The 10,915-nt window shown below is 44.1% G+C and overlaps 2 protein-coding genes across 3 annotated transcripts; both read left to right on the forward strand.

Moving 5' to 3' along the window:
• Positions 1-850: 850 nt before the first annotated feature.
• LOC125536373 (uncharacterized) lies at positions 851-3,433 on the forward strand. Its single transcript, XM_048699581.2, has 3 exons — positions 851-1,967; positions 2,236-2,483; positions 2,605-3,433. Exons 1-3 carry the CDS (start codon positions 1,004-1,006, stop codon positions 3,286-3,288), a joined length of 1,896 nt encoding a protein of 631 aa, XP_048555538.2. The 5' UTR covers positions 851-1,003; the 3' UTR covers positions 3,289-3,433.
• A 146-nt stretch (positions 3,434-3,579) lies between these two features.
• Positions 3,580-9,790, forward strand: LOC125536372 (uncharacterized). Of its 2 annotated transcripts, XM_087543487.1 has the most exons (7): positions 3,580-4,364; positions 4,482-4,551; positions 4,713-4,798; positions 6,369-6,459; positions 6,538-6,624; positions 6,713-6,839; positions 7,458-9,790. In XM_087543487.1, coding segments are annotated over exons 2-6 (315 nt in total). In that variant the 5' UTR covers positions 3,580-4,364; positions 4,482-4,501; the 3' UTR covers positions 6,714-6,839; positions 7,458-9,790. The 2 variants fall into 2 exon arrangements, with proteins under 2 accessions (XP_087399613.1, XP_087399612.1); XM_087543486.1 differs by having other exon boundaries at positions 6,538-6,839.
• The last annotated feature ends 1,125 nt before the right edge of the window (positions 9,791-10,915 follow it).

The following is a 10,915-nucleotide window of genomic DNA, read 5'->3' on the forward strand; positions in this document are numbered from 1 at the left end:
AGCAGCGTCGCACCGGCGGTGAAGGCCTCGCTGTGTGAGAGTGCCAGAAAGAGGGAGATGGCATCGAGGGCAAGAGTCGGGAAGCGATAGCTTTATAACTGCTAACCAAACAACTTACCATTTTTTTTTCGATTGCGTTTACACTAACGCCATATCTTGATTACGTTTACGCTTCCGTTGCTTCACCCGAACCAAACACCTCCGTAAATGTTATGAGCATTTTCTATAAATTTCACAAATATTTTTCAGTATGTTATGGATGATTTATAAAATTGTGCGAAGAAAACTTTAAATTACATATACTTTTCTTAAAGTGTCATAAACATATTTTTAAAATCTCAATTTTTTAAAACATGCATTTTTTAATGGTTACAAATACCTTTTTATATATCATGGACACTTTATCTAAATTGCGTGAACACATTTTTACATGGCACGAAACTTTTATAAATATCATGAATAATTTTGTAAATGTGTGAACATGTTTTTTGAATTGTACTCCCTCCATCCAATAATGTAAGACGTTTTTTGGTACTACAATTTTTCTATTGGTAATTTTTCTTTAAGCATTGATTTTTTACTAAAATGCATGAAGTTTTTTTAAGTTGCCTGAAGAATTTTTTCAAATACACATTGGCCTTTTTTTACAATTATGGTTTTTTAACACATTTCTAAAAAAATAGCGAAAAGGAGATCTGAAAGAAATAACGAAAAGGAGGAAAATATGTGAGACAAAACGCCCCAACAATGTAGCTGGGCTGTCCGATCACGAACGTGACACAACAACGTAGCTGGGCTGTGAGACGAGCGCGTCTTATACAATAAGCCTGGCCTGCTGTGCCCTGTCCAAGCCAACACAAGCGGAAGCAATCACACCTCAAAAAAAAAAAAAAAAAGCGGAAGCAATCAACCGGCCGTTCCGTAGATAGAAACCCTAAGCCTATGGCGGCGGCGGCGGCGATCTCAACAGCCAACATCCCCATCCCCATCCCCAAGATCTGCGATGGCGGATGGCGGCGGCGGCGGCGGAGAGTATAGCAATCTCAACAACCCTATCACCTCCCCCACAAGAACTGCGGCGGCGGATGGCGGCGGTGAAGACATCGAGGAGGGGAGGCCTTGTCTGGTGAGCCCTCCGCCGTTCAAAATCCGCCGCAAGCTGAGTGCTCCAGATGCGTTTGCGGCGGCGGCGGCGGATGGCGGCGAGGAAGGCGTCGTGGAGGCGAGGCCTCCGCCGGTCAAAATCAGAACCGCGGTGGCCGATGGCGGCGGGGAAGACGTCATGGAGGCGAGGCCTCCGCTGGTCAAAATCCACAAGCTGGGTGCTCCAGGTACGAGTTCAATTGGGCCTGAGGATCAGATTGAGGTCATGCCTGCCAGCCACTACGAGATGAATTCGATGCGTCCGGAGCACTTGGGGAATGACGACATGGGCTTCATTAATCTGATGCATCCGGTGATCCCATGCGGTGAGGTTCACAAGGACGAGATGGGCTTAGGCAGACACTCCATCATCTCTGAGCAGCAGATTGAGAACAAGACGACACTGGGGGAGGGGGAGGTGGAGATGGACCTAGGCAAATCAAACTCCATCATCTCTGAGCAGGAGATCAAGGAGCTCTGCAAGCAGATGAACAGTATGGTCGCTTTTATGAATCACAGGATCGTACCATCAGCCCCACTGTGCAGCAGCAGCAGCAGCAAGGAGACGAAAGATGAGGACAAGGCGCAGCCCGTGATTGACGGCATCTTAAAAGAGTTAGCTGATCTGCAGGGCAGCATGTCCAAGCTCAAATCGCAACTGAAACCTTTCTGGCACACCTACCCGTATGAGGAGGATTATGTGGCGCCGGAGGAGGAGAAGGATCCCAAGGAGAAGGCAAGGAAGCAGATGGAGGATGATCAGGAGGTCTATGATTCCTACCTTCAAGGCCTTGGATCTATAGTTGGACACTTTGGATACGCAAGTAAGATACTTTTTTGGCCAACACCAGTTCATTACTGTTAATTGCTTTGTATGATGATTCCTATCAATGCAGCTGATTCCTTCCTTGTAGCAAGTAGTACCCATTCATGGTTTATTAGGATCGATCGCATGTTAACTACTTTCTTGTTAATTGCTTTGTATGATTCCTCTCAATGCAGCTCATTCCTTCCTTGTAGCAAGTACTAATTCATGGTTTATTAGGATCGATCGCATGTTGACTATTTTTCTTAACAAAATTGTGCGTGCAGCCCTAGTGAGCCCCATGCACTTTACACACTACACGCCCAGACAGATCCCATCCGATTATACTACTCGTGGGATCACCTTGCAGATCTTCTCCTTCAAGATTGCCAAGATCAGTTTGGACCTGGAATGGCCACTCCTGCAATGGCCACTCAAAGTGTACGGCGTCATCGCCGCACGAGACAGTGTGGATGGCAAGCGCAACGTTCTCTTCCACCGGCTAAGGGACAACTTCCAAGAGATCACCGAAAAGGTAAGCGCCTGCCGTATTCTGTTAACTTTCCTTTTATCTCCTCTTTGTTGCATGCATGTGTCTTAATTTGTTGATCCATCGGTTTGTTGTAATTCAGTGTGTGTAATGATGGTGCTTGCAGGACTCCTTTTTGTGCTTGACTGGCCCATCTCGTGCAATCTCAGCCGGATCCCCTCTTGAGTTTGAAGTTGAACTAAAACTCAAGGGCGGCAAAGCAAAGTCTGAAGACAGCGTGTTGATCAATAGAAAAGGCCATTACAATGGTTATGATACCCATAATGGTTTCTATACTGTCACTTTTGACAACTGTCTTTGCACAACCGAGTTAAGCCTGCAGAAACTGTATAGTGGAGCAGTCCAAGCCACTTTCTTGCGTGTCGGCATTGTTAAAGGCAGTCAAAGCCCTTTCAGTTATGGAGGCAGAGTTGCTTGCTCCTCACCACCTCAGAAAGATGGTAGTGAAGGCCCTGCCACTCCCACCCAAGTTGTATTGCTTGATTCTCGTTATTGTGCTGGCGGGAAGATGCCAATAGGCGAAGAAGATGGTTACCTTGATCTGTCAAGGCATGTTGTTTCTGTTGAATTACGAACAGTGAGTGAAGATTCTGAAGAATTGGAAGAAACCCTGAAAGTTGTCATAGAAGCCTACTCCCCTGTTGGTCCTGTGCAAGCTTCTGTCATGGTCAGGCCTCAGTACTGCGGCATAAGTAAACATAAATGTGACCTCGACGGCTCTAAGGTTAAGATAACCATTGCTTGGTCACCTATTATTAGCAGTGCTTTCACCAAAAAGGCTATTCTGTGAGAGGGATATGTTCGATGGTGCTCAGGTATTTGATCAGCTATGTAAGATGTGAACTTATTGCTGTATCGATCTGCTATGTAATGTGTTTGACTGTGTGTATCGACTCTGTTTTATAAGCCAAGTCTAGATGGTGTATTTCTACTTACATTGCTGCTATAACTTGCAAGTCATGCTGTAGGAAGTATTTCTGGTCTGACCGTTAAGAAGCCACATTATGCATAGTGTCTGAATGTTTTTTTAACACATGCATGTTACTCTCTCTAGAGTAATAGATGCTTTCATTCTATTACAACTAGAATCAAATGGATGTGGTCTGGTGGGAACTTGCTGCAGCGAAATGCTTAGTTTTCTTTTTGTCTTGCTTAAAACCTCTGCCTAGTCGGCAGAAATATGGTAGTGCGTTCTATTTTCACTGGTGAAATGGCATCAGTTGTACACAGTATGCAGGCATGTCAACTTGCTCCTGAACTACTGATCAGTCTTGTTTAACTTGTGATAAACTTGGTGCTCAGCTATGCTGCAGAACATTATAAGAGAAGAATTCTATGAAGTATGGTATGACACCCTTTGCCCAGTTATATCTATCTACTTATTATGTTTTTCCAGTAGGTGGTTGTTTGTTTGTTCAAGTACCAAGCTTTGTGTGTCTATCGACTACAAATTGCCAAGCTATAAGCTATGTTGTTTTAACTATTCTTTTCATTTAAGTTGCATTAGTTAGTTGCTGTTTAGTTTTATATTGTTTCCTTTGTTCCTTTTATGTTGTAGAAGCTTACATGGAATATATGTCATTCAATTATCCATTGTCTTTTACGGCATCAGCTGAATCAGAGGAAGAAGCCTTGCCCTCTTATTTTATTTCCTACACCGTTTCTACTATCAGTTTAGCTTACTATGTTTTTCACGCTTGGTTTTCTTGATCGATTCATGAAAATCTGAATGTGAGATCTCAAACAATCTTTCCAGAAGAAAGACTAATGGCATGGTTTGATGCTGCTTGATTGTGAGATCCTGTCGAGAAGATCAAAAGAACCCACACAGGAACCTACCTGTCATAGCTACCTACCTTTCATGAGGTCAGTTGAGATTTTTTCCAGAAGATTGATAGCAAAGTCAAACCATCAACAACCATGAAAATTATTTTGTTCCATTACATCTCATTCATGTGATATTTTCTTGCTTTTCCTTGCCAGGTTCTTCAGAAAGCAGAAAAATGCCGGTGCGGATCAAAGGAAAGAAGACAGAGTGGTTACCACAAATTGTGTATGTGAGTTCTCATTCTCTACTTTTAGTTTTTAATACTTGGAATTCATTGGTGGACTCTTACAGATGAAGTTTAGCTTTTAGGAATCCGTGAGAGAAACCAAGTCAATTTCAGTAATCTTGATGTATCTTTACTGCTTAACAGAAGCTGCTGTTTGCAGATCAAATGGAGAAGAATTAGACATGGAACAAATCCTGTTGGGTCTCTTCAATCCCTTGCATGACGGCCAGCTCATGTTACCTCAAGGTGAGACTGGGAATAGCAATCATAGATTCATAGGATTGTCCATTAACCAGGAACAGAAGAATGAGCTCCTGCACGCTACCTAATTGATGAAATTCAGCTACATTTCCCCCATATCTTCTGTTCCTATGTTTAGTTCTTATGTTTTGGTCCTCTATCTTATGTTTTCTCTTGCTGTAGCCTCGGTTTTCATTACTATTTTTATTCTCATACTAAGGCAAGATAAGGTCTTTAGTGAATGTGTTAAGCCATCTTCAGATGCTCATAACCAGTATCCATTTTAGCACAACTACAATCTTTAGAATTCAGCAGAGCCTTAGCATTGGTTTCTGTTGGAGGGAATTGAAAAATAATTTGTTTATTTTCATGTCCGGTAGATCGTGTTTGGTGTCTGCGATGTGCACCATGCATTGTTTTGGGACGGAGGGAGTATTATTTTGCAATTTGCTTTATGTATGGAATAGCAGCTGGTGCATTTGTGGAAATTGACCGTGATTGGCAGTGGGCGTCCTCTTAAGGAGTTGGCACTTTTTAGCGTTCAACTTCTGAGCTTGAGGCAATTGATGGGCAGGTTCTGAATGGCCTCCTAGGACCTGATAATTGCCTCCTAGAAACTTTTCATGCACTATGTTTTCCCCTTCTATACTCTGCTTCCTATATTGAATTCATAATGTGAATGCTTCTCTCCTATGTTCTCCTATGTCTGAAGCGAAGATTCTGAGAACTTGGAAGATTATCAGACACATTGCATCTTGGCTGACGATCTAGCTAGCAGCTGTTGTTGGGACCGATTACGATAGTGATTCGTTGTTTGCTTTCTGTTTATATCTTTGATTGTCCCTTACATGCTGCACACAATTGGTTCTGTACTATTTGTCGAAATAAGGTCATAAGAGAACGACATGTCCAGACATACGGGATGCTCCGAAGCAACCTAGGAGGCTTGGGAACAACTGCTGCACTAATCCTCTTGGGTTTAGGTTGCCAGATGTTGGCTGATTTGTCTAGTTGTCGTTCTTATTTGGTTACAATTCCGGCAAGTTGGGTTGTTATGAAGTGTTCCATCTTAATGTTGGACAATTGATGCAAGTCTTGTATTAACATGGATGAACTGTCCGAGTTTTTCGTTGTATGTCAACAAAAGACATGGAGCACAATTTTTTTTTTGTTATTCCGGAGTAACAAATTTTTCTTTTGTGCTGTGCTGCAGAAGACGTACTCTTGTGTAGTTCAGTTAGAATAATTGCGATCTCTATTATCCAGTATGACCTTATAACAGTTTGGAATGATCTGTTTTGATTTCATATGGTAGCGAATTACAGCTGATTTGAATTGTTACTGCTACAAGCCTCTGGATAGTAGTGTGGAAATTTACGAACTGAATACCCTTGGTCATCCGGAAAATGAGCAAACAAAATTGAGCAGTACCGCCGAGCAGAGGACGGTGCTGCCTTAACGTAGTTTTCAATCGAGTTTGAGTTTTTGAATTCTAATGGATGAATTTGTACAACAAGAACTAAAAAAACGTGAATTCTATGCACAGTATTAATGGTTCCTTCTATATGCTTCACAGGATGGATCAACTCTTATTTGGGTCTCAAGCAACTAAGAGAAATGTTTAAAACTAGCTTCTGTGTTCCAGAGTTCTGTCCGGACAAAGAACTGTAAGACATTCTGAACAATATGGTCATATTTCACTTTTGAAGTCTTTTTGCTGTCTCAACATCTGTTGTTCTGTTCAGCTGGTTTTCCAATGTTTTCTGCTTGCTGAGAAGGACCGTTTATCCTTCTCTCTCATATATAAAGACGGCAAGCAGTCACTCGAGCTGGTATTACAATGAAAACAAATCTGACCTACTCTTTCTCTTCCATTTCTGAATAAAATATCATGTAGTTAGTTTTGATGTTGTTTCCTAGATTTGCAAGGATAAGGTTGAACCACAGGTGTGGTTTACATGCCTCAGTGCATTGGTATCTCCAGGCAAAGCACAAATCCCAACCCCAACACACCGACGAAATGCGCAGTGGTGCCCTTTCTTTAGATGTAAATTCTCTGCTTCAACATAGCTTACTTTTATGCACGTTTGTTCCCCATTACTAAGCACTGTATATATCTCTTACCATTGCTCGAGTGATGATTTCATATGGTCATATCATTTGAGGTGCTGTTATGTTTTCGTGCAAAGTTATCAGTATTTTTTTAGAGGAAAATTATCAGTATTCTTTACATGAGGTTTAGTTCTATGATTGACTATTGGTCCACTATCAACCTTTCATGCTCTAGTATATTTATATGTTGACTATTGTTTCACTATTTCCCGCACACGGTTCATATACTAATATGCAGTTTGACATGGGAGAATTAGCATAACGTCTAAAAGGCCTCTTACCAGCAGTAGCACAGTTCCGATGATTCTGCCCAATGTTGCTTGTTTGTTCTATTGCCACTTTTCATTTGTTGTTCTTTTGACTGCCAGTAGCATAATTGTACTTGTGCTAGTCCATTACCTAAATTGCTCTCTTGTGATATGCAAAACTGTGAATTTGTTCTTTATCTGCTTTTCAAGTGCATTTGTCCAGCTGCTAGTCCTGTAGAAAATAGATGAACCACACCTTTACAACATGATGTGCTATCTGAACTTTCTACTATGTTCTGTTTCAGTGTGGCAGGGAAAGTAGCCTAAGCAGTGTTTCTACATTTACCACGGATTCCCTTGAGAACAAGTTAAGCTCAGCAAATTCTAAGGACCATTCTTCTCGAGAATATGCATATTCAGTAAGGACCGACATGTCAGTTATGCAAGTGAAAAGTGTTTCTTCATCAGACATTCGGGTCAGTGTCTCCAGTGCTCTCTGCACATCCAGCCATGGTTCTGGTGGTGAGGATTCTGAATCATTTGGGGAGAAGTCATGTGTGACACCACTTCAATATCAGCGTCTGATGGAAACACACTCTCCCCTGGTGCAACTACCGATATTCTTGTGCCAAAGCCCCTGGAGTCAAATGTAATGCTTGATGTCAGTTACGTGGCTTGTGGTGTGAAGCATGCTGCACTTATCACAAGACAGATAGAGGTATTTACATGTGGAGAGAATGCAGTGTGCGGCTTGGTCATGGGGCTGCTACAAGCATTTTTGGACTACGTCTACTCGAGTCATTGTCAACCGGCAATGTTGAAATAATGGCTTCTGGTGAATTCCATACTTGTGCTGTTACAGCAACAGGTGATCTTTACACCTGGGGAGATGGTACCCACAATGCAGGACTCCTTGGTCATGGTAGTACCGTGAGTCACTGGATTCCCAAAAGAGTTTCAGGTCCTCTGTAAGGCCTTCAGGTGTCGACTGTCTCTTGCGGAACATGCCATACAGCTTTGATAACTAGTTCTGGACTGTTGTACACATTTGGCGACAGTGCATCTGGACTCTGGAGCCCTAGTTCATGGGAATCAAGAAACTATCTCGTATCCAAAGGAAGTGGAGTCTTTGAAGCATTTGAGGATGATTTCTGTTTCATGCGGGGTGTGGCATAGTGCTGCTGTTGTGGATGTTATTATGATGCTGATGCAGTCAAATGCTTCATCTGGAAATCTAGTTACATGGGGAGATGGAGACAAATATTGGCTTGGGCATGGTGGCAGGTCCTTGAAACTCAAACCAACTCGTGTGTCTTCTTTACTGATATACTACAACATACACAAATCTGCATTTGGCCATACTCTTACGATTGGGTTGACAACTTCAGGGCACAAATCTGCATGTGGCCATACTCTTACGATTGGGTTGACAACTTCAGGGCACAAATCTGCATGTGGCCATACTCTTACGATTGGGTTTGACAACTTCAGGGCACAAATCTGCATGTGGCCATACTCTTACGATTGGGTTTGACAACTTCAGGGAGCTCTGTGTATGGACAGCTTGGCAACCCCAATAATGATGGAAGGTATGCACACCTAGTAAAAGATAAGGTCTGACTGCGGTGGTGTTGAGGAGGTTGCTTGTGGAAGCTTGATCATGTTGCAGTTTTGACAAATGCTGGTGAAGTTTACACATGGGGCAAGGGTGCAAATGTAAGATTGGGTCATGGCGATACTGCAGACCGTAAATGGGTGTCTGGGATGGAGCAGTCCCAGTGCGAGGGACTGCTCCATCCTGGAGACCCATTTGTGCTTCTTGCGAGTGAACTTTTGAAGCAAGAGGTTCAAAAACTGAAAGAAGAGGTAACTGTTACTACAGTGGTAAACACGGCACCCAAAAGTTCACTCGCAAGAGGCAGAGCCTCTTTCCAGGATGCTAATGAACTTTTGAAGCAAGAGGTTCAGAAACTGAAAGAAGAGGTATGCTTGGTCCTATATATTTACTTTTGAAATAGCTGAAAAGAAATGGGGAAAGGTGTTCTTATGCTTGTCCATGGATCAGGTCGATAGTTTGAGACTTTTGTCTCTTCTTTTTCCTTGCACCATTCCACATTAGTGACCTGTTAAAACCGTACAATACAATAATCATCAGGTAAAAGAAATGTCTGAGAGGCTTCCTCCAGGAGACCCTAACCTGAAGCCACCACGAGTCGGGTTTCTCCTGAATTGGGGAGAGAAGGCGAGAAGAGATATGAGTCAGTATCCATTCATTCATTATTTTCAGACACTGACTTGTGTCGTGTCTGCTTGGTCTAACGGTCTCCCTCCCCAAGCACTAGATAACAGCGGTTCCACACGACAACATGTTTGAGAACTTAAACAAGAGCAGAGATCTCCCGGCTGCGCAGCAGAGGACGAACGGTGGGATGACCGGCGGGAAACAGGAAGGTTGCAGATAAACCGGCAAGGCTGGAACACGAGGGGCTCCAGTTCACTTAGTAACCTTGAATGGATGAGCCAAAGCTCCTCCAACTTGGTGTTCTGAACCGAATGTAATGTGAGCCAGCCCTGCAAGCGCGCATTGTCGTGGAATTGGTTGCAGAGTAAGAATCGCACGGATAAGTGTATGTAGTAATATCGGAGTGGGTGTGATCTGCTACGCTTGGAATATAGGAATACGTGTTGCATCCAAGATAAGAATATAGGAATCAAACGAAGTGCATCATGAGGGTTGGGGATTTAGCCAACACGCTCTACTATCAATTTATTATAGATTCACCTATGCCCCAAGAAAGAGGTGGAATTCATCAATAGATTTTTGGTAATGATAACTCCCGAACGTTCGGGAGTTAAGTATGGCAACCCGAAATGTAAAAATGACGAAGTTGCCATCCCCTATCAACTAAAGTTGCCATGTAAAAATGTTCGGGCCGAAATGCTTAAAATCCTAACATTCGGGAGTTATTGGATTCCTAGATTTAAGAGCATCTTCAGCCGTTGGCCCCCCAGGAGGCGCTAAAAATCGCCCCCTGAAGGCACACCGGCGCAAAACGCGCGCTGGGGGCGTGATGCCACCCAGTTGCGGCGCCCACGGAGTTTTGTGAAAATTAAAAGTGTGGCACAAACATGGCGCAAATTCAACCATTTTCGACGAGTTCATACATATTTCGGCAAGTTCAAACCAAATTCAACGAAACACGGCGAGAGTTCATACATATTTAAAATATTTTACAAAAAAGGAAAAAACACACAACTAGGCCCGCCGTCTCCCTCGCCTCGCCGCTCGTCGCCGTTCTACATGCCGAGGAGGCTGTAGAACTGCGTGTAGTCGCCGCCGCCGTCGTCGTCGTCGTCGTCGTCGCCTTCGCCGCGGCCGCCGTCCCTGCTGCAACCCTCTCTCGGTTGGCGCGGCGGGTTGAACGTTCCGGTGGCGTCCTCGTCGTCGTCGCTGTCGAGGATGATGACGCCGTGCTCGTCCTCGCGCCCACGGTTGCGGGCGGCGATCTCCTCCAGGGCCCGAGTCTGCTGGACCATCTCAGTCCGGAGGTAGTCGTCGCGCGCCCACCGTAGGGCGTCCTCGTCGGAAAAGCCGCGCCAGGCTATCTCCTCGTACTCCGGGGGGAGGCTGGGCTCCGGTTTGGGCCTGACGAGGACGAGGCGGCCAGAGGCGGGGGTGGAGTCGGCGATGCGGACACCGGAGCTGCCGGTGCGCCGGCTGACAGGCGTGTCCTGGGGCTCCGGCTTGACGGGGCGGAGACAG

This window comes from Triticum urartu, chromosome 2A, assembly GCF_056163025.1.
Source record: "Triticum urartu cultivar PI428250 chromosome 2A, HENAU_Tu73, whole genome shotgun sequence".
Classification (NCBI taxonomy): Eukaryota; Viridiplantae; Streptophyta; class Magnoliopsida; order Poales; family Poaceae; genus Triticum; species Triticum urartu.

Excerpts from the sequence above, each read along its gene's own strand:
- LOC125536373 (XM_048699581.2), top strand. The coding sequence starts at position 1,004 with ATGGCGGATGGCGGCGGCGGCGGCGGAGAGTATAGCAATCTCAACAAC. Across the intron at positions 1,968-2,235 it reads TGGACACTTTGGATACGCAA|CCCTAGTGAGCCCCATGCAC; the intron begins GTAAGATACTTT and ends TTGTGCGTGCAG. Across the intron at positions 2,484-2,604 it reads TCCAAGAGATCACCGAAAAG|GACTCCTTTTTGTGCTTGAC; the intron begins GTAAGCGCCTGC and ends TGGTGCTTGCAG.
- LOC125536372 (XM_087543486.1), top strand. The coding sequence starts at position 4,502 with ATGCCGGTGCGGATCAAAGGAAAGAAGACAGAGTGGTTACCACAAATT. Across the intron at positions 4,552-4,712 it reads GAGTGGTTACCACAAATTGT|ATCAAATGGAGAAGAATTAG; the intron begins GTATGTGAGTTC and ends TGCTGTTTGCAG. Across the intron at positions 4,799-6,368 it reads CCAGCTCATGTTACCTCAAG|GATGGATCAACTCTTATTTG; the intron begins GTGAGACTGGGA and ends TATGCTTCACAG.